The sequence below is a fragment of the Canis lupus genome, chromosome 28 (assembly GCF_011100685.1).
Source record: "Canis lupus familiaris isolate Mischka breed German Shepherd chromosome 28, alternate assembly UU_Cfam_GSD_1.0, whole genome shotgun sequence".
In the NCBI taxonomy this organism is placed as follows: Eukaryota; Metazoa; Chordata; class Mammalia; order Carnivora; family Canidae; genus Canis; species Canis lupus.
Genome location: NC_049249.1, coordinates 1895048 through 1918380, shown reverse-complemented (window position 1 = coordinate 1918380; position 23333 = coordinate 1895048). Strand labels below are relative to the sequence as shown.

General features: G+C 38.1%; 2 protein-coding genes across 6 annotated transcripts in view; one reads left to right on the top strand and one right to left on the bottom strand.

The window, feature by feature from the left end:
* The window catches only part of LOC486776 (mitochondrial import inner membrane translocase subunit Tim23), a 33726-nt gene extending 26059 nt beyond the window's left edge, over positions 1 to 7667 (bottom strand). Inside the window, exons 1-2 of the mRNA XM_038578089.1 lie at positions 7394 to 7667; positions 5052 to 5110 (exon numbers count right to left, since the gene is read on the bottom strand). Coding sequence (XP_038434017.1) covers positions 5052 to 5110; positions 7394 to 7499 — 165 coding nt within the window. The 5' untranslated portion in view covers positions 7500 to 7667. The remainder of the gene's footprint in view (positions 1 to 5051; positions 5111 to 7393) is intronic.
* A 3-nt stretch (positions 7668 to 7670) lies between these two features.
* The window catches only part of PARG (poly(ADP-ribose) glycohydrolase), a 119121-nt gene continuing 103458 nt past the window's right edge, over positions 7671 to 23333 (top strand). The window contains exons 1-6 of one of the 5 annotated variants that reach the window (XM_038578079.1): positions 7671 to 7761; positions 14573 to 14639; positions 15249 to 16232; positions 17313 to 17496; positions 22566 to 22688; positions 22809 to 22892. In XM_038578079.1, coding sequence (XP_038434007.1) covers positions 14602 to 14639; positions 15249 to 16232; positions 17313 to 17496; positions 22566 to 22688; positions 22809 to 22892 — 1413 coding nt within the window. In that variant the 5' untranslated portion in view covers positions 7671 to 7761; positions 14573 to 14601. Of the gene's footprint in view, positions 8196 to 14572; positions 14648 to 15248; positions 16233 to 17312; positions 17497 to 22565; positions 22689 to 22808; positions 22893 to 23333 lie in introns of those variants that run through there. The other 4 variants (XM_038578078.1, XM_038578077.1, XM_038578080.1 and 1 more) reach the window with 4 other exon arrangements.

Here is a 23333-nt window from a genome sequence, read left to right as displayed (position 1 = left end):
ATATAGATTTTAAATCCAATAAGTCACAAAAGACAGAGAATATTAATAAAAGGTTTAATACAACAGAAAGATTCAATCATAAACATTTACATTCCTAGTAATAGATCATTAATATATATTAAGTATAAAATAGTAGAATTAAAGGTAGAAATCAAAATTTCTACAGTAAGAATTAGAAACTTCAATACTCTCTTCTCAATAATGAATAACTATCATAACCAGACCGAAGATAATAAAAATGAGGACTTAACACAATAAAAAAAAGAACGGATCTAAGAGACATATACAAGACACTCTACCTAACAATAATAGCATAAACCTTATTCTCAAATTCATGTGGGACGTTTTCCAGGACAGATTATATGTTAAGACACAAATTAAGTCTCAATACATTTTAAAAGATACCATACAAAGTATCTTCTCCAACCACAACAGTATGAGTTAGAAATCAGTAACAGAAATAAAATGAAAAATTCACAAATTCATGGAAATTAAATACAACTGTACACCACTAAAAGATCAAAGAAATCATAAGAGATATTAGAAAATAATTATGAATAAAAAAGAAAATACATCAAAACTTATAAGATCCAGTCAAAGCAGTGCTAAGGGGAAAATTCAGAGCTATAAATGCTTATTAAAAAAAAAATCAAAGAGGGACGCTTGGGTTGCTCAGTGGTTTAGCGTTTGCCTTCAACTTAGGTCATGATCCCAGGTCCTGGGATCGAGTCCTGCATCGGGCCCCCCGCAGGGAGCCTGCTTCTCCCTCTACCTGTGTCTCTGCCTCTCTCCTGTGTCTTTTATGAATAAATAAATAAAATCTTAAAAAAAAATCAGAGATCTCAAATAAACCACCTAACTTAAAAAAAAAAAAAAACACCTAACTTTGCAACATAAGGAACTAGAAAAAGAGGAAACTAAACCTAAAGCTAGCAGGACATAATAAAGATTAGAGAAGATAAAAATAAAAAAGTAAACAGTAGAGAAAAAAAAAAATCAATGAACCTAAAAGTTGGTTCTTTGAAGAGAAACAAAATTGAAAAACCTTTAGCTAAATGAACAAGAAAAAAAAAACTCAAAATATTAACATCAGACATGAAAGTCACTATTGATTCTATAGAATTAAAAATACCATGAAAGACTGCATGCCAACAAATTAGATAATCTTGATGAAATACATAAATTCCTAGAGATACAAAACTCACCAAGACACAGAATATCCAAATACACCAAAACTAACTAATAAGAAGACTGAAATCAGGAATAAAAACTGTCACAACAGAGGCACTTGGGTGGCTTAGTTGGTTAAGGGTCCAACTTTTGATTTTGGCTCATCATGACTTTAGGGTTGAGATTAAATCCCACATAGACTCTGTGCGGGGTTTGGAGCCTGCTTTAGATTTTCTCTCCTTTCCCTCTGCCCCACCTCCACCCTGTGTTCTCTCTCTCTCTCAAAAAAGAAACAAAGAAAAGCCCTGGACCTAATGACTTCACTAGTGAAGTCTACCAGACATTGAAAAAACACTAATTCTTTTTAAACTTTTCCAAAAATTAAAGTGGAGGCAATACTTTGTTTAAGGCCAGCATTACTCTTATACCAAAGCCAGACAAGGACACTACAAGAAAACTACAGACCTATCAACACTATATCCTATCAACACTGATACAAAATTCTCAATAAAATACTAGGAAACCAAATTCAGTAGCATACTAAAAGGATTACAAACTATGACCATGCGGGATTTATTAATGTTATGCAGGATGGTCCAATACATGAAAACTGATCAACATAATACAACGCTCTGAAAGAAGGAAAAAAAAAAAAAAAAGCACATGATCACCTCAACTACTGCACAAAAAAAAAAAAAAAAAAAAAAAAAAAAAAGCATCTAACAAAATCCTACACACTTTTATGACTAAAAAAATTCAACAAACTAGGACTAGGAAGAAAACTAATGCAACATAATAAAAGCCATATAAGGAAAGCCCAGAATGAACATCTTATTCCAAGGTAAAAGATAAAAACTTTCCCTCCAAGATCAGGAAAAGGCAAGGACGACCATTTCTGTCTCTTGTGTTCGAGATACTACAAGCCTCCCCTGATATCTATGAGTAGAGCATTCCCATGAAACCTTCTGTGAGTCAAAATGGCATAAAGTGAAGAAGCAATTCTCATCAACTTACATGGAAAAATGGATTATTCCCAGACCCAAAAGATAACCTCTCAGGCTTTTCTCATACTTTAGGACACAGCTTGCTATCAGACGCACAAAGATAAAGCACAGACGCTCACATAGTTCAAAGCTGCGATCTCTTAATGCTGAAATGCTGAGTGTAGACCCCCCAGGAAGGAGCCTGAAAGGTGCCATTAGAAGAGTTCACTGCAGAGCAAATGCTGAATGCTATTTTTGCTTTTCACTTTTTTGGTAAAAGCAAAAATCCTCTTCTGATTTCTTTTGGCCAGTGTAAACAGGTACTAGATTCAGATCTACATAATGTAGGTCTCTCATAAAAGTGGAACGATGTGAATTTCAAAAAAGTGAAGGATACTTGTACTAAATGTTCTAGCCACAGCAATTGGGCAAGAAGAAATAAACAGTATCCAAATCAGAAAGGAAGAAGCAAAATTTCTTATTTTTGTAGATAAAATGATCTTATACATAGAAAATCCTACACATGGCACTAAGAAAATATATTAGATCTAATATATTTAGCAAAGTAGCAGGATACAAAAAAATCAACACAAAAAATTAAAAGGATTTCCATGTGTTAATAACGAACAATTTGAAAAAGAAATTACAAAAGCAATTCCTTTTATAATAGCACCAAAAGGAATAATACTTGGGAATGAACTTAACCAAGGAGGTGAAAGTCTTACACAATGAAAACCATAAAACCTCTTAAAAGAAATTAAAGACTTGAATATATGGAAACATATCCCATGTCTGTGGGTTGGAAGACTTTATTCTGTTAAGATGTCAATACTATTCAAAAGAATCTATAGATTCAATGCAATCCCTATCAAAATACCAATGATATTTCTGCAAATAGAAAAACCCATCCCAGAATCTCAATGAATCCCTAATAGCCAAAACAATCTTGAAAAAGAACAAAAAAAAAAAAAAAAAAAAAAAGAAAGAAAGAAGAAAAGAAAAAGAACAATCATCATGTTCCTGATTTCAAAACTTACCGTAAGGTTACTGTAATCAAAAGTGTGATGCTGACACAAAGACAGATATATAGACCAATGAAACAAATTACAGAACCTGGAAATAAATCCTCACATATATGGTCCAATGATTTTGTTTTGTTTTTAAAGATTTTATTTATTTATTCATGAGACACAGAAAGAGATGCAGAGACATAGGCAGAGGGAGAAGCAGGCTCCATGCAGGAAGCCTGATGTGGGACTCCAGGATGATGCCCTAAGCCAAAGGCAGATGCTCAACTGCTGAGTCACCAGGCGTCCCTGATCCAATGATTTTGAACAAGAGGGCTAAGACCATTCCAAGAGAAAAAGACACTCTTTTTAACAAATAGTGCTTTAAAAATTGGATATCTATGTAATCAAATGAATTTAGATCATTACCTAAAACCTAATACAAAAATTAAATGGATCTGAACTAAATGTAACATCTAAGACCATAAAACTCTTAGAAGATAACATAGGGGAAAAGTTTTGTGACACTGGATTTGGCAATGACTTCTTGGATCTGACCATAAAGGCACAGGCAACAAAAGAAAAAAATAGAAAAACTGACCTCTGTAAAATTTAAAGAATTTTGTGCCTCAAAAGACAGTATCAGAATAGTAAAAAGGTAACCCACAGGATGGGAGAAAATATTTGCAAATCATGGATCTGATAAGGAGTTAACATTCAGAACATATGGAAAACTTAGATTCAACAACAATAAAGACTCAATTAAAAAATGGATAATGGATTTATATAAACATTTCTCCAAAGTATAAAACGGGCAATAAGCTTATAAAAAAATGCTCAACATCACAATGACCACCACCCTCATTACCCATTAGCATAGCTATGATTAAAAAACAAAAACAGAAAATAACAAGTGTTGGTGAGGATTGCAACCTTTGTGCAGTTCTTGGGAATGTAAAATGGTACAGTGCTATGGAATACAGAATGGTAGTTCCTCAGACAATTAATAATATAAAATTTCCCTACGATCCAGTAATTTCACTTCTGGATATATAATTAAAAGAATCAAAAGGAGGATCAGGAAGAGACATTTGTACACTAATGTTCATAATAGTATTCATAAAGCTAAAATATGGAAGCAATCTAGGGACTGAGGAATGGATAAGCAAAATGGAATATTATTCGATTAATTTTCTCCAGCCTTAAAAAGAAGGAAATTCTGACACATGCTATAACATAGATGAAACTTGAGAACAGTATGCTAAATGAAATAAGCCAATCACAAAGGAAAAATACAGTATGATTCCACCTATTTGAGGTATTTAGTTATCAAAATTAGAGGAAACAGAAGGGTGGTTGCCATGGGATAGGTGAATGGAATGGTAGAATGAAGTTATTTTTTAATAGGTACAGTTTGTTTTACATCATGAAATGAGTTTTGGATATGGGAGGTGGTAATTCTTCCATAATATTATAAATGTAGTTAATAAAGCTGAACAGTACACTGAAAAATAGGTAAGATGGTAAATTTTGTTAGTATATTTTAATTTTTAATGGGAAAATATTTAATACCTTTAAATGGGAAAGAAAATATTTAATACCTTTAAATGGGAAAGAAAAAAAACGATACTGCTATCGTTTACCCACCTGAGACCCCAAAAAACCTTTAAAGGGAATTAATTAATTAGTATCAGGGAGATGCAAGTCAAATCTCCAGAGTTTCCAAGGAAATGAAAAAGGGTGAATGGAGACCAGAGTTAATGCCTCCAGAAATCTGTATCATAGATCTGGTCAGTCTAAGAACCTGTTTTTTTTTTTTTTTTTTTTTTTTTTAGCGGTAAGATACATGACCAAACTAATAAATTCATAAAGGGACTAGCCTTAATCTTACCTGCACCAGGTATCGTGGATCCACATTTAAATAAGGAGACAGAGGGTTCATACCAGTCACTAGAAAGAAAACATCACATTGCAATGAAATTTTAAAAAGTTATTTCATTCAGTGTTAATTATGCTGTTTCTTGTGTTTTGCAATTTTGATTTTCAGGGTCACTGAATATGAAATTCTCTGCTTTTCTATGCTTCTCCTGTCTTGCGTGGCAGTTTTAGGGTTGTCTCCTCCTGAGGTCCTCAAACCAGGTCTTGCATGAGTGGCTCAGGCTCTCATACCAAAAAGATACTGGCAATAATGTGGATCAAATAAAGCAGCAGGAAGCATAGCTCAAGTTAATTATAAAGCTAATTTCCTCTACTCTGTCACAAGGATGCTTGACATCTATACAAACTGCAAAATAAGACTGATAAGAGACCAATCAATTCCATGGGAAAAACAGTGCTCAGGTTATGTATTATACAGAAATATTTTAAGGTACTTCCTTCAAATCTTAGTATGGACGGCTGCTGACAAAGGTCATTTGCTGTGTCAGTGCAGAGCATTCTTGGGTTATCACCAAAGGAATGTGGGTAAGGACAAAAGAAAATGGAAACTCTCAGAGAGCCAGATTTGAATCCCACTAACTTTGAAAATGGAAAAATCTACCCGGGAAAATAACTTTCTCACATTCTAAATTTAACTCTTGAATTCCTGCACATCTGTTGATTGTTCACAAATCTGTGAAATACCCATGACTATAGTCTTTTCATCAATTGAAAGCCCTACTAATTCTATATTCAATATTCATCCTGAACTGTTCCTTACCACCACCCTTACTGCTATCGTTTTAGTCCAATCACTAAATCTCACCTAGGCTACAGTAAGAATCTACTTAAACAGACTCCTTAACTTGCTCTAGTCCCTTTGATTCATTTCCTATGTAACAACTAAAGTGAATTTTTTTTTTTTTTTTAAAGAAAAGAAAACAGGGCGAATGACTTCCATTCACACTTGCGATCAAATCCAAAATCCTTACCATGGCTTATAAAACACTGCATTAATGGCCATTCCTTGTCCTCCTGATCTCATGACCTCCTACAGCTCCAATTTCCTTGCAACTTTGTAGATACACAGGCCTATCAGTTGTCCTTTAAACGTGTCAAGTGTTTTTTTTTCCTCAGGGCATTTGGACTAACCTTTCCCTTGTACACCTGCCCCCCATTCCTAGCATTTGTACTGTACTCAGGTCATAGTTCAAACGTCAACATCCTCTAGCTGCTTTCCCTGACCCATTCTAAAATGGTGTGCTGCTTTCATCATTTCTCGATCTTGTTTTGATGCCTTTACATAAACTTATCACTAACTGAAGTGTTTGTGTTACTTGGCTCACTTCAATACGATGTAAACTCCACGAATGCAGCAATCATCTCCTTTAACCATCGGTAGTCCCGCACCCAGAAAAGTCACTGGCCCATTCCAGGTGCTCAATGAATGGTGTTCACCCTCGACCTCTTAATTTACCTTAAAATCGTAATCAAATTAATGTAACAATGCTTATCACATTAAGGAAGTGAGTGCCCTTTGCGCTCCAAAACCCAGACCTCAGGGGACTTGTTAGATGAAAAATGTGTTCCAGATTCAGTTTTGACAGAAATGACACTAGGGCTCTTTTGTTCTTGAGCATAAAAGACCTGGAGAAGTTCTATTCATCCAGGTGAATACCTATAAAATCTGAAACTCGTGGAAGATGTATTCACAGGATCGAGGGTACAGGCAGGGTATTCATGCTTCTGCACTTTTGATCTTGTATTTTTCCTTTCTTACCTGGCTTCTTTTTTCAAGTCCATAAACGACCTTTAAAGTGCAGCTCACTTCTCAGCTCCTCCAGGTGGCACGATTCAAATTTCTTTCTTGCCTATATTCAATATTAAATGCTTTGACCTGACGGCTACCTTTCAGCTTCGAAACACGAGACTTTGTGCTTAAAAGTTATTTCCAAGCTATTTGGACTGTATTTACTTGCAGAGCGAGGCTCACCTCTTAATCTAGAGTCGAGCACACAGCCCAAAGCACAAGCAATGTGTGAGAGGAAAGAGAGGAATTTGTGGACCAGGCTTGGATATGAAAGGAAGAAAAGAGGCAACGTCTCCCGAGTCCAGGTCGGCCAGACCTGCTCGGGGATCCACGGCTGCAAAAACTCGTTCGACGTTGAACGAGCGGCAGCGCAAACACACGAACTCCATCAGTGGTACCGAAAGGAGTGAACGCCAGCCAAAAAAAGGACAGAGGACGCTATTCGTCCGGAAGAGTCGCAAGGACCAGTAAGAAATGTTCGTTCACAAGCTAGGCCTGATACTTACGCGGGACTCCGGCCAAATCCGCGTGCGAGTAACTTGCCCCGCCGGCGCCGAAAAAGCCGGCCAAGCCCCCGGTGGTTTTGTTCCCGCTTCCCCCGCCGCTCTCCATGGTGTCGCAGGAAACTGCCCGTCTGCTTATCACCACCGCCTTAGGCCGGGTTCGTCTGCTCGGCCGTTGCTCCCCCGAAACAGCAGGGCGACCCGGGTTACCCCTTCCTCCTCCACACGGTGACCTTCCGGGAGCCGGCACCCGCTAATCCTTGCAGTTCCGCTTTGCGACACTGTACGTCCCGGAAGCCGGAAGCGCCTGATGGCAGCCTTCCGGTGGTGGGAAAGTGAGCCGAGCCGGAATCAAAGCGGCGCATCCTGAGGCAGGTGGGGGTGCCTGTGGAAGAGGGAAGGCAGGCGACTGGCTAGGGCTTGGCTCGGGAGGCCGGCGGAGTAGCAACTGCAGAAGCAGGCAGCGGCAGAGAGGGAATGGTGCCTGGAGGCGCCGGCGAGGAGGCGCAGTCCGTCCCTCTCAGGGTTAGTGAATGAGGCTCTCCCCGCGGCCGGCCCGGGGACTGTGCGCTGCGGGTCCCAAGCATGAGTGCGGGCCCCGGCTGTGAGCCCTGCACCAAGCGACCCCGCTGGGGCGCCGCTGCAACTTCTCCGCCGGCCGCCTCGGACGCCCGGAGCTTCCCCAGCAGGCAGAGACGCGTCCTCGATCCCAAGGACGCTCCCGTGCAGTTCAGGGTCCCACCGTCCTCCTCAGGCTGCGTCCCGGGGCGGGCGGGACCGCACAGAGGCAGCTCCACCTCGCTTGGTACGTGGGGAAATAAAGAACTTTGTCCTTCGCTTCGGCCCAAACCTCATCTTGGTCTTTGTAGGGGACACAGGGACAACATCCCTTTCTGGTCTTGTGTCTGCCAGTCTGAGGTCCTCTTGCTAAGCCACTAAGGCCACTAGTAGGGGAATGCGGCCGCGTTTTCCCCGTTGGGATTGGTGGTGTGAGAAACCCTAATGAGTAGTCACTCACAAGAAGGAAAATGGCAGTAGACTCCACCTGTTTGGTTTCCTCGGGTTTGCTGAGAAGTTGCCTTAGTTGTTAAGGAAGTCTAATTGTGTATGTGAAACTCAGCCTCTAGATGGAAGGAAAGCTACAAAGGTCACAACTTCTCTTGATTCAGATTCTTTGTCCTGGGGGTGCAGAGCTGTTAGTACTAGCTGGCATTGTACTTTTTTTTTTTTTTTTTTTGGCATACAGTGTTGAATAAGAGTAATTTGGGCTCTGTTTTCAGATCCTAGAATCTATCAAGAGAGATTAAACAATTACAAGTCCACATAATAAAGGGTAATGGATATGCTGACAGGTGAGGGACATACATCATTATGGTAGGAGTCCGGAGTTTTAATACAATCTGTGGGATTAAAGATAATCTCCCAGAAGATGAGAGAGTTTATTTTGAGGACTGAGAAAGGATGAGAGAGTTTATTTTGAGGACTAGAAAAGAGGAAGTAAGGAAGTGTTCCTAAAATGCAGCTGGTGCATACTGTCAGCAGGAGAGTGTAATGAGAGGTGGGGCTGAAGGGAGGTAGGCAAAGATCAGATCATACTGGAAAATAACGGGCAATGCTGAGGATTTTGAACTTTAAGGACAATGAGAAGCTTTTAATGTCTTTTCGATAGGGAAGTGACTTCATGTACATGCACACACACACAGACACGTGCCCCCCCCCCCCCCCAAGGCCTCTGGCTAGTGTGTAGAAAATGAAGAATGGATTGAAAGGGAGCAGAAGTGTAGGCCCAAGGCTAAAGGAGTTAGTGTAGGTGGGAGATAATGATGGTTTATACCTGGTTGTGGGCAGTAGGAAAGAAGTGGATGGTTTCAGAGAGAATGGGTTTGTACCTCATAAATATTGTTTGTGCTGGATGTAGATTTGAGGATCCTTGGCATAAATGTGATAATTGATGCTATAGAAGTAAATTAGATTATTTAAAGCACGTAGAGAAAATAAAGGAGACCTAGGACAGAAACTTTAGGAACATCATCATCTAAGAGTAGACTGAAGAGAAGCAGCCAGAAGAGTAGGATGAAAGCCTGGCTTTTATTGTGTCACACAGGGAAGAGAGCATTTCCAAAAGGATGCTTTGGTCAACAGTGTAAGAGGCTGCACAGAGGTCAGTCTTTGGGTGAATGGTGTGAACTTAGTTCTGTCAGGACTTAGAGGCAGTGGGGAGTAGATCTCAACTAAATATTGAAGGATGAGCAGGATTTGCTGTATAGATCAAGGAGAGGAAAAAATATGCAGAGGGATGGCATGTGCAAAGGTGGTAGGACTGGAGCATAAAATGACAGGACTGACAGGAGCGCCAGGACATGAGGCCAGGAAGAAGGGCGGAACTTCTTATGGACAAACTAGTTCCATTTCAAAGAGTTTAGACTTTATTCTGTGTTAATGAGGAGCCACTGAAAGCCTCTAAAAATGGAAATAGCATTCAGTTAATATTTTAGAAAAGATGGCTTAGTGGCCTTTGGACTTCTCTGACTGCAGTCCACCGTATAAATTTCACTTGGTACACAGAATAAGAAATCTATAAACTGGGTAAATATGCCATTTTTATTACAAACATGTTTCATGAAATACCTATAATGTAGGAGACTTTCTTATGTTGTCTGTATCTCACTTAAGAAAGTCCTTTGTTTAACATTAGGTTAGAGAAAGTCAAGACTGGACAAGGAGACCAGTTGCAGGAAACGAATGCCGTTGTTTAAAAAGCGATGTTCCTGTTCTTTTGATGTTGGTGCTCTTTTGAAGATGGAAAAGAAGGAATGGATTTAAGATTTAGGCCGTAGATCTCAGAGAACTTGGCGAAGGAGAGTGGAGGAGAGGGGCAACTGAGAGTGACCTCCAAGTCCTGTATCTGACTTATGCGAGAGGCTAATCTGTGGGCCCATTAACTTTATTTGCATATAAAGGTGGAAGAATTAGTTTCTATTGGAGGAGAGCAATCAATCCTCATGGTTGGATCTTTTTATTTTCTGCAGATTTTTGCAGAAGAGGAACAAAATGAGTACTTGGGCTGTACTTTACATGTGTAAATGTTTTTGTATACTGGGCACAGGACAGCAATTAGAATGTTCAAGTCTAAACAAAAACTATTGTTTCAAATTTGGAATTCTTGGGATCCCTGGGTGGCGCAGCGGTTTGGCGCCTGCCTTTGGCCCAGGTCGCGATCCTGGAGACCCGGGATCGAATCCCACATCGGGCTCCCGGTGCATGGAGCCTGCTTCTCCCTCTGCCTGTGTCTCTGCCTCTCTCTCTCTCTCTCTCTCTCTCTCTCTGACTATCATAAATAAATAAATTTTTAAAATTTTTTTAAAAAATTGGAATTCTTTTTTTTTTTTTTAATTTTTTTTTTTAAATTTTTATTTATTTATGATAGTCACAGAGAGAGAGAGAGAGAGAGAGGCAGAGACACAGGCAGAGGGAGAAGCAGGCTCCATGCACCGGGAGCCCGATGTGGGATTCGATCCCGGGTCTCCAGGATCGCGACCTGGGCCAAAGGCAGGCGCCAAACCGCTGCGCCACCCAGGGATCCCAAAAATTGGAATTCTTGTAATTAGTACTACTCAGGTAAAAATTAGGAACTTTCTACTTAAATTTTTCATGTATAGTTAGAGTAGGGAGAAAAGGAAATGGGCATTCATTCATTCATTCAAGATCTTCAAATTTTGTGTTATTTGCCTTCCTGGGTATATTTCTTATATTGGTTGAAATCTGCAAATCTGCATACAGGCAAAATTCAAGGTGCTATTCACATTCTGATGGGAGCTCCTCTTCTGCTTTTTATGACTACCTAGAGTTTCTCTCCCTGCTCCAGGCATGGTCCAAGTGTAGGATGGGTGGTGGTGATTACAGTGGTGGTGGGGGATCCAGTTTGTCCTCCTTCCTCCATATCTTTCCTTCAGCCTCAAAGCTGTCAAAAGCATTTTCAGACCTCTTTCTTCATCTCAAAACTCCCACTGTCCGTCACTCTTTGATCTCACCATACCCTTCCCATACCTTATCTTGCTGGGGGGGGGAGGGGCGGGACTTTTTGTGAAATTTAGGTTTTCCTTTGTAATGCAGGTGAATTTCAAAGCTTTTTGTGTCATTTGCGTGTATCAATAGCCCTAATTGATTTGCTCATTGAACATTGAGATGCACTGGTTACTGAGTGATATTACTAATGAGATTACATGTAAATGATGTGAAATTAAAATAAAATTGGAGAACTAATCTCAGTGAAAAAGAGATTGGATGGAAGTGTTGGAGAGGATACATTTGTTGAGTTTCTGCTTTGTGAAACTGAACACTGCTATTTTTTCTCATTGATCTACATAAGTCTTGCAGGAGATATTTATTGTTAAACCTATTTTATATGTGAGGAAATAGAAGCTCAAAGAATAAAAATACTAGTAAGCGACCGAGTGAAGATTTTGGTCCAAGATCTGGTTTGACTCCAGATCTTGTATCATTTTTATCACCTCTTATTGCTCTTCTTTTTGTTTGCTGTGATTATTTCTAGTAAAAAAGAAAGAAGTTACCAGGTAACATGGGAAGCATAGTTTTATGTTCATTTCGGGAATAAGGGGGTAAAGTTCTAAGCAGTCTTGTGGCGTGTTGCAAAAGAAACCTTTGAAAGCCAGAAATAGTGGTATTGAAAAGAAAAATAGGACTCTCAGAAGAATGTCTTGTTATCAGGAAATACCAGTTCCTTATTTCTGGTTCCTCCTTCTTTATCCTTTTCAGAGGCTTCGGGAATTATAGTAGGGAACTTGAAGCTGGCGAGAGAACACATTCTCAGTGTCAGAACTGCAGGAGAATGCTACATAATTTCTTATGAAATAATGTTGTATGCAGTCTTTCGATTCTGTACACTTGCCTTTGTAGTGCTATGCTTCATGTGCATTATTGGATTGGATACCACTAATCCTTATATTTATGGAGAAAGGTGTTTTGAACTCCACACTGACTCAAAAAGTGAATTTTTGGTTCCTTGCTGGTTTGTAATTTGAGGATTTTCTCTTGTGTTTGAGGTAATGAAATTAGAGAAAGAACTACTGAAAAGCCTTGAAATTAAGTGGTTCACCCTCTTCTGATTGAAGCTAATTTTTTCTCAAGCCTGATTTTCTATTAACTTAATTAAGTCACTGAAATAGTGGTATTTAACAAGAAATATCAAATATAATTACTTTTTTGTGATAGAAACTATTTTGAAAATACTGATCAAAAATTTTTACTAGTTGGAATGTTTTTTAAAATGCAATTCTTTGCATTTTATGTAAGGAATGTAAGGAATTATATGGTGCTCAAATAGAGTGATAAAGCTGTTGATTTTCGTGTATTTGGAACAGCATCTGTTTTGCTCATGTTATGGTGTTTGAGGAGACATAAATAAGAGTAGAGTAAGTCTGTGACTTAAGGTGCATAGGTTTTTACATTGCAGCTTGGAGAATAGTAGAGAATCTTTAAAATTTTATATTTTTATACTAAGATATTATATACATTTAATCCATAGGCAGTACAGTTAAAAGCATGCTTGTTTTTAATGATTTTGTAAATTGTGGATTGCATTTATTTATATTGCATCTTTACTGAGCCATCAATTCTACTTTTGCTATTGTCTGCTGGTCATTTTAGATACAAATTATCTACCTAATTAGATAGATAGATAGAATTATCTCTTTGGCTTCTCAAATTTGGTATGTTCACAATTGATCTAATCATATTTTCCCCTAAATCCAGTTGTCTTATATATAGTCTACATTTTTAGTTAATGCTGTGACCATCTTTCAAGTCTCAGACTTAAAGCCTAGTGTCACCCTTAACTTCTATCATTGTAAAGTCTGTAATGACTCATTTCTCAACTTTTATTTTCTGTTCTTACAATGACTAGTTTTGGTCCTTGGCCATTAGTTCTCCAACCTGGTTGATGATCATCAAAATAACTTTTTGAAAAAATACAGATTCCAGCTTCCCTAGTGACTCCCATCATCACACATACATTGATTCAGTGGGTCTGGGGCCTGGCCCTAGGATCCATTAATTACCAGGCCCCTAATGATTCAGCTGGTTTGGAAACCACTGACCTAGACCAGTAACTTCCTTTCTAGTTTCTACCATTAGAATCTTCCTTCTTGCCCCTTCAGATTTGCCCTCCAGGGTATGTATCATGTATGACTGGGACCCTCCTAGATTTGAGTTCTGGGATACAGCTCTGAGTGTGACCTGAAACTTTTTTTGTACCTCTTTTTGTGGGTTATTCAAGAACCTCTGTGATATGGTCCTAGCTGACTTTTCAATCATATTTTCGGTTGCTTTTTTTTTTTTTTTAAGATTTTATTTATTTATTAATGAGAGGCACAGACAGAGAGGCAGAGACATAGACAGAGGGAGAAGCAGGCTCCCTGTGGGGAGTCCAGTGTGGGACTCAATCCTAGGACTCTGGGATCACAACCTGAGCCGAAGGCAGTTGCTCAACCACTGAGCCACCTAGGCGTCCCCTATTGCTTTCTTTTTAAGTTCTTTATATTTCCCTGCCATTGGTGCCTTACAATTTTCCCTTTATGTGACTACATGTTTATTTTCAAGGAACAGTTCAGTCTGTTTATAAGATTGTCCCACTTACTCCAATTCCCTAAAATAGTATTTTCTTGGAAATACCTAATTCCTTATCAGGATCCTTTTTAATACTAAACATAGTTATGAATCAACATTTACTTAGTATATACCAAATTGGGCCTTAAACACCTCATAATAACCCCAGGATAGATACTGTTAACTTGCAGGTTTACAAATAAGGAATCTGAGAAACAGAAAAATGAGCCCTCACAAAGACCCATAGGAATCCATTGGGAGAACTAGGATTAGAAACTAGGTGATTTGATTTCAGAGCCTGTATCCATTGGTCGTACCAGCTCTTTCAGGGGCCTGTCACTTTCCATTGTGTGCCAAATGCATTTATATTTGTATTTCTGTTTAATCTCTTAATGCTTGAGTGTGGAAGGAATGATTGATTAATCTCTTTAATTCACAGAACCTAGCACAATGCCTTACATGTATAAATGCTGCTATAGGTATTTTTTTCTTTGAAGGCAGGTATGCATAAACATAATTGTTTTGGTATGTGTCTTTTTTTTTTTTTTTTTTTTACAGTTTTCAAACAAAAGACTATTACCAGTTGGATGGACATTAAAGGAATCAAGACAACTGAATCAGAAAGGTATAGAGGTATACATGCCTATATAGAAAAATGAGTAACATGATATATGAATGTTTTATCTTGCTTCATGCTACTTTTTCTCCTTGCTTTCTCATTTTTATTTATTTATTCTTTCAGTTTATAAATAATAATTTTTTAGTCTCTCAAATGCTAGAGTCTGTTCTATATACTTGACCTACAGATATGAAAGAGACTTACAGAGTCTCTAAGATGCTTATAGTATACTGATGGCAGATGCAAAAACACATGATTATTACATAGTGTGATAAATAGGACAATAAAGGTATAAACAGAGAACAGTGGTGGTTAGCATATAGAACAAAGAATTAGCTTTACCATTGCAGGAAGGCCTGCCAGGAGGTGAGTGAAGTTTAACATTTAAAGGAAGGGCAGGTGTTTCCCAGGCATAGAGTTGGGGAACGGGGATAATAGGCATATGTGCAAAGTCATGGAGTCATGAAAGACTGTGTTTAGGTAATTGCAAGTAGTTTAATTATTGCTCTAACACTGTGGGAAAGGGGTTGAATAAGTGATATTTTTTATACCATAAGTTCTTTCTATTGTATCATAAATTCTGTTGTCTCATTAGTTCTTTCTATTCTGTTGTAGTTTACATAGTAAAGAAAACAACAATACAAGAGTAGAATCCATGATGAGTTCTGTACAAAAAGATAACTTTTATCAACATAGTGTGGAAAAATTAGAAAATGTTTCTCAGCTAAGTCTTGATAAATCACCTGTTGAAAAAAGTACACAATATTTGAGCCAGCATCAGACTGCAGCTATGTGTAAGTGGCAAAATGAAGGGAAACATACAGAGCTGCTTTTAGAAAGTGAACCTTCGACAGTAACTCTGGTACCAGAGCGGTTCAGTAATGCTAACGTTGCTCAGTCACCCCAAAATGATGATCACAGTGATACAGATAGTGAGGAAAGTAGAGATAACCAAAAATTTTTGACACCTGTAAATTTTAAAAATGCAAAGCAGACCACAGAAGGTGAACAGGCCAGAGAAACCAGAAGCCACCAGAAGTGCAGCAAGTCTTGCCATCCAGTAGAGGACTGTGCAGGTTGTCAGCAGGAAGAGATAGATGTGGTGCCAGAGAGTCCCTTGTCAGACATCGGCTCTGAGGATGTTGCTACTGAACTGAAAAATGCCAACAAATTGAGTAGACAAGAAAGTACTTTAGGGAATTCTTCTCCATTTGAGAAAGAAAGTGAACCTGAATCACCAATGGATGTAGATAATTCCAAAAATAGTTGTCAGGACTCAGAAGCAGATGAAGAGACAAGCCCAGGTTTTGATGAGCAAGAAGATAGCAATTCCTCTCAAACAGCAAGTAAACCTTCAAGGTTCCAAGCAAGAGAAGCCGACACTGAGTTGAGGAGACGGTCTTCTAAAGGAGGTGAAATTCGATTACATTTTCAATTTGAAGGAGGAGAGACTCACAGTGGAATGAATGATTTAAATGCCAAACCATCTGGAAGTACTTCTAGCCTGAATGTAGAATGCAGGAATTCCAAGCAACATGGGAAAAAGGATTCTAAAATCACAGATCATTTCATGAGAATGCCCAAAGCAGAGGACAAAAGGTAATGTTTTTCAACAAGAATATCTCCAATAGTGTGATGTATCTTTCATAATTTTGTAAGAGAGTTTAACAAAGTTACGGTTTATACTGAAGCAAAGAAATAGTTGTATTGCCTGTTAACTGTTTATGGTGAATTTAAACCTAGGTTCAAAAAGACCAGAAACAGAAAACAAGGATTGAATAAATATTGTTAATTGGCTTTTTTTTTTAGTTTTATGATCTTCCTTCTGAAGTTTGCGGGGATTATCAGAATATAAAAATACTAGGTTGACAGTGGCTTCTGTTTATCCATTTTTCTAGGCCTTTGTATACTGCATTTTCTCTAATGCTCTGATGCACAGGCAGGCGTTACTGTACTCACTTTAAAAATGAGAAAACTGAAGTTTAAGTAAGAATTCACTGAAAATATAACTTGTGGGTGGTAATGCTGGGATTTAAACCCCAGTCTGTCTGATTATAAAGCTTACATTTTTGCAGTTATCCCATGTGGAATCTTAAAGCTTACTCTCCATAATTTCTATCATGTGTGCCATAACAAGTTCACTTTGTCAAAAATTATTGTCTAGAAACCTGGGAAGTAGCTGATACTATGAATCATGACTTAACTTGGCACTGCTCATATTTTTACATGGCCTGTTTTTTGGAAGGTGATATCTGTGTTTAGAAATTCCTTCCACAGACTTGAAAGTAAGCTTTTTAGCTTTACCATAAATTTTATAAATTTTTCTTTTGATTATAAACACCAAGGAGAAAGAGAAGCCTGGTACATTTTTTTTTTTTTTTTTAAAGATTTTATTTGTTTACTTGAGAGTGAGAGAGAGCGTGCACACACACTAGAGTGGGGTGAGGGGCAGAGGGAGAGGAGAAGCAGACTCCCCACTGAGTAGGGAGCCCAAAACGGGGCTTGATCCCAGGATCATGACCTGAGCCGAAACCAGATGCTTAACAGACTGAGCCACCCAGGTAAAATGTCCCTTAGCACATTTTAAACAATAATATTCTGGGTAAGTTTTGTACTTGTATATCTAATGAAACTTAAGTAGTAAGTGATTTGTGACTTAAACATTTGTTTTAATCTTAGAAAAGAACAATGTGAATTCAAGCATCAAAGGACAGAAAGGAAGATACTTAAATACATTCCACCTCACCTTTCTCCAGATAAGAAATGGCTTGGAACTCCTATTGAGGAGATGAGAAGAATGCCTAGGTGTGGGATTCGGCTCCCTCTCCTGAGACCATCTGCCAATCACACAGTAACTATTCGGGTAGTTATTACTTCTTACCTATAAAGAGAGAGGACTCTTATGTCTTGATTTATTATGATACTTATTAACATGAAAAACACACCAAGATATAGAAACTCCTTCTCTTTTCTGATATATAAAGTACTAAGAAGTCTATAGGTTGGAGAAAAATAATGATAGCTTACTTAATATAGCACTTAATATATCCATAAGATGAATCGTTGTCAGCTGATAAGGAAATTGACTTTTTTAGCATTTTTCTAAAAACTTACTAGTTTTTTTTTTTGTTTGTTTTATAGTCAAGTAATAGTGTTTGTTGAGTATGCACTACGTATTAGGTAGTGATTAGTCCCTAAAGTTCAAAGTTGTGTATAGTTCGATATCCTGAAATTGTTCTCCAATTTTGCCCTCTTTTCTGAGCTTTTCAGATTCTTTAGACATCACCATTACTGTCCCAAAGGTGTCTCAAGCTTAACATCTCTAAACCTCATTTTTAAAAATTGTGGTTAAATATACAAAATATAAAGTTTGCTATTGTATGATCATTTTTCAGCATACATTTCAATTGCAGTAAGTACGGTCACAATATTGTACAATTATTACCACTGTTCATTTCCAGAAAATTTTCATCATCTCACACAGAAACTATAACTCTCCATTTCTTAATAGCCCCTGGTAATCATTTTATACTTTCTGTAGCTTCTTTTTTGCAGAAACAACTTTATTGAAGTGTATAAAGTTTACCCATTTTAAGTGCTCACTTAATTCAGTGATATTTAATTAATTTACTGAGTTAGGCAACTATCACCATATCCAATTTTTTTAAAATTCTTTTTTATTTTTTTATTTAAGATTTTATTTATTTTTTCATGAGAGACACAGAGAGACAGGCAGAGACATAGGCAGAGAGAGAAGGAGAAACCAGCTCCCCATTGAGCAGGCAGTCTGATGCGGAGTTCGATCCCAGGACTGTGGAATCATGACTTGAGCCAAAGGCAGATGCTTAACTGACTGAGCCACCCAGTACCCCACCATAATCCAGTTTTAAAGATTTTTTTAAAGATAATCTCTATACCCAACATGGAGCTTGAACTCATGACCCTGAGATCAAGAGTCCCATGTTCCACCAACTGACCCAGCCAGGCACCCCTCATAATCCAATTTTAGATTTCTTTCCTTCATTGGGTAGTAGTTTTAAATAGTCATCTCATTTTTTAGTCTCTGTATTAGATTTCACAGGAATTACTTAAAATCTTTTATTGTACAACTTAGTCTAGATGTGATTATTTTTTTAACTATAGAATTCTGTTTATTTTTTAAAGATTTTATTTATTTATTCATGAGAGACACAGAGACAGAGAGAGAGAGAGAGAGGGGCAGAGACACAGGTAGAGGGAGAAGCTGGCTCCACGCTGAGGAGCCCGACGTGGGACTCGATCCCAGGTCTCCAGGATCATGCCTGGGCTGAAGACAGCGCTAAACCACTGAGCCACCCGGGCTACCCTAATTATAGAATTCTTTATCATAGTTAGAGGTAGAAGCAACATGGAACAGGGTGGGGTTTGAGCTGAGCTCTAAAAGATGAGCACAGGGGTGCCTGGATGGCTCAGTCACTTAACTGTCCAACTCTTGATTTTGGCTCAGATCATGATCTCAGAGTTGTGAGATTGAGCCCTCAATTGGGCTCTGTGCTCAGGAGGGAATATGTTTGAGATTCTCTCTCTTCCTCTCTCTCCCTCTGCTCTCCCACCCCCATGCTTACTTGCTCTTTATCTCTCAAATAAATAAATAAATCTTAAAAAGAAAAAAAGATGAGCTAACTCTAAGGGGGAGTTACTATGGAAAATAGTTTGCTTAGAATTTGGATGGGGAATGGTGGAAGACAAGACTTGACAAGTAAATTGGATCTATATCATAGAGGACTTCAGGTGTTTGGAATTGGACTTAAGTCTATAGGTATTGGAAATTGTTAAAATGTCTGTCTACACAATGGTTATGCTGTAGCAGGATTAATCAGACAGCCTTGTGGAAGTGAGGATCCACTGACAACAGAGAAAAGTAATGTAAGAGCTCAGATAAGAGATGAAAAAAAGGACACAGTAATGATCAATTTGTGCTATGTGGAAGTAGTTCAGGGGTTCTTAGGAAATTTGACTCCTCTTGCTTTTCTAAAGTATATTTTTAACTGTGAAAAGCCTGTAATAAAAGAACTAACACAAATATGAAAATGCTTAATATATTTTAACCAGCAGATTTTACCAAGAGAACTCATTTTAGTGCAGACCATAGCACTAAGGTTCTCTCACCACTGCTGTTTAAAAACACTGAAGAATATACTTAAACTTCAAAATAACAGTTTAAAAACATTATTGTCCATCAACAGTTAATGGATAAAGAAGATGTGCTACACACACACACACACACGAAAACACACAGAAGAATATTACTCAATCACCAAAAAGAGCAAAATCTTGCCATTTACAACCACATGGATGGAACTAGAGGGTATTATGATAAGCAAAATAAGTCAGAGAAGGACAAATACCATACGATTTCACTCATGTGAAATTTAAGAAACAAAACAGAGGAACAAAAGGGAAGGGAAGGAAAAATAAGATGAAAATCGCGAGAGGCTCAAATCATAAGAGACACTAGACTCTAGGAAATAAACTGAAGATTACTGGAGGGGAGGTGGGTTGGGGGAAGGGATAATTGGGGATGGCCATTAAGGAAGGCACTTGATGTAATGAGCACTGGGTGTTATATGCAATTGATGAATCACTAACTTCTACCTCTGAAACTAATAAAAACAAAAAACATCATCATTTGCAAGTATTTAGGTGTCGGAGTAGGATTTTCTTAATACTGTGTAAGAGCTATAAATGTAGATTAAGTAGGAGGTTGTATAAGCTTTAGCTGTCATTCTTAATTCCCAGTTTCAGATTTTGTATTTATAATCTCATTGTCATTTATTGATGTTAGAATAAGTAAAATTATACCGCTGAGCCACCCGGGCTGCCCAATTAATTTGTTTAAAAAATTTTTTTCACTCATGAGCATAGAGAGAAAACTTTTTTTTTCTTTTTTTGAAACTTTAAATCGTGCAGATACCTATGTCCACATTTTCTCTTCTTACATGCACACCAGTCATACTGGATTAGAACCCACCTAAAGACCTCATTTTATTTATTTATTTATTTATTTATTTTATTATTTTTTTTAATTTTTTTTTTCTTATTTATTTATGATAGTCACACAGAGAGATAGAGAGAGACAGAGAAACAGGCAGAGAGAGAAGCAGGCTCCATGCACTGGGAGCCCGACGTGGGATCCGATCCCGGGTCTCCAGGATCGCGCCCTGGGCCAAATGCAGGCGCTAAACCGCTGCGCCACCCAGGGATCCCTATTTGTTTATTTATATTCAGTTTGCCAACATACAGTATAACACCCTATGCTCATCACATCTCATGCTCTCCTTAATGCCCGTCACCCATCCCCCTTCCCAACTCCTCGTCTGCAACCCTTTGTTTTCCAGAGTCAGGAGTCTCTTATGGTTTGTCTTCTTCTCTAATTTTTCCCCACCCAGCTCCTCTCCCCCTTCCCTATAGTCCCTTTCACTATTTCTTATATTTCACACATGAGTAAAACCAAAGGATAATTGTCTTTCTCCAATTGACTTATTTCACTCAGCATAATACCCCTTAGTTCCATCCACGTCGTTGTAAATGGTAGGTATTCATCCTTTCTGATGGCTGAGTAATATTCCATTGTATATGTTAGACCACATCTTCTTAATCCATTCATCTGTTGAAGGACATCTTGGCTCCTTCCACAGTTTGGCTATTGTGGACATTGTGCTATGAACATTGGGGTACAGGTGTCCTGCCATTTCACTACTTCTGTATCTTTGGGGTAAATACCCAACAGTTCAATTGCTGGGTCATAGGGTAGCTCTATTTTTAACTTCTTGAGGAACCTCCACACTGTTTTCCAGAGAGGCTGCACCAGCTTGCATTCCCACCAACAGTACAAGGGGGTTCCCCTTTCTCTACATCCTTGCCAGCATTTTTTGTTTCCTGTCTTGTTAATTGTAGCCATTCTTACTGGTGTAGAGGGATATTTCATTGTTGTTTTGATTTGTATTTCCCTGATGAGAAGTGATATGGAGCATTTTTTCATGTGCTTATTGGCTCTGTGTAGGTCTTCTTTGGAGAAATGTCTGATCAGGTCTTCTGTCCATTTCTGTACTGGATTGTTTTTTGGGTGTTGAGTTTGATATGTTGTATGATTCCATTTCTAGAAAATGTCCAGAATAGGCAAAAGGTAAAACTTCCATGTTTTAAATATCCTCTTCCTCATTTATTTAATGTCTATTGTAAGCAGTATATGTATATATTTTTATTTATGTATAAGTACATATAAACATTCAAAAATATAAGCCAGGCTCTGTCATAAATATTGAAAATCCACAATTAATATGGGTTTTATTCTCAAGAAATTTAGAGTCTAGTGGGAGAAGGAAAAGCAGGTGAGCTCTGATGTGATAATGATTTAATAAAACGAGGGAATAAACTACCCTAAAGTTTTTGAAGACTTCTTAGAGGAAATGAAAATTAAGCCAAGTGTTGAAGGTCAGAATAGATGTTTAACCAGATAGTGTTTGGGTAAGAGAGGATGTTAAAAACTGGGAACATCATTTGGGATGACTATAGGCAGAGGGGAGCCATTATTGGATTAGGAGCCTGGGAATACATTAGAAAGATTAAGATTGTTCCCAAGTAGGGATAAGGGCTTTATGGAGGATGATTGTGTCTGGGGACCGCGGGAGTTATGGGAGGAATAGAAGGCAAGCAGTAAGGTGGACCTAGATGTGATGATGATGAAGGTGGAATGAGCAAACATGATTACTGGGAAACTGATCAACTGGAGATAAGGAGCAGGAACAGCTGGAGAAAACTTCTGAGATTTCTTATGGAAGAGCTGGTCTGCATTTTAATACCATTTGTTTTGGCTGCTTTCTTTGTATTATTTTGTAGAAGGTATGCTTAGGGTTTATGCACTTACAGTTTCCTTGTTTCCCTCTCTTTCAGGTAGACCTTTTGCGAGCAGGAGAAGTTCCTAAACCTTTTCCAACACATTTCAAAGATTTGTGGGACAACAAGCATGTTAAGATGCCTTGTTCAGAACAAAACTTGTACCCTGTGGAAGATGAGGTAAGCATAAAATAGATGTTCTTTTAGTCTCTGAAAATTTAGTATGTGCTTGTTTGACTTCTGATTCTGTGATCCAAAAAAGCTTAGCATAATTTCATTTGTTTTTCCTTTCCCTTAAAGAATGGTGAGCGAACTGCAGGGAGCCGGTGGGAGCTCATTCAGACTGCACTTCTCAACAAATTTACACGACCTCAAAACCTGAAGGTAGTTGATTTTGCTATTGTTGCTTCTGGTTTGTAGTTCTTAGATGGGGGCCTTGTGTCTCCCTAAAGACATTTTTTGATCTTTAACACAGGTTAACAGCATTATTTGCATGCAAAGTGCTTGCTTCCTGAGGAACTTTCTTAAGAGACATTCCTGGTTTCCACTCCATCACTAGCAAAAGAGTAGAAGAATTGAGAGTTGTAAATGACTTGCCTGGAGCCACACAGAATAATTTGGAGAACCTGGAATAAAACCTTTGTTTCTTTATTTCCCCATCCAATTTCCTTCAGAGCAAGCTTCTCCTTTATTTTTTAGAATTATCATGTTTCTGAAATGTCTTTAAAAGTAAATGAGGAAAGAATTATGACTAGCAATATTTGCCCAAAGGGAACAGAGTTTCCTAATGATTAAAATATACATTAAACATGCTGTTTTGTATTG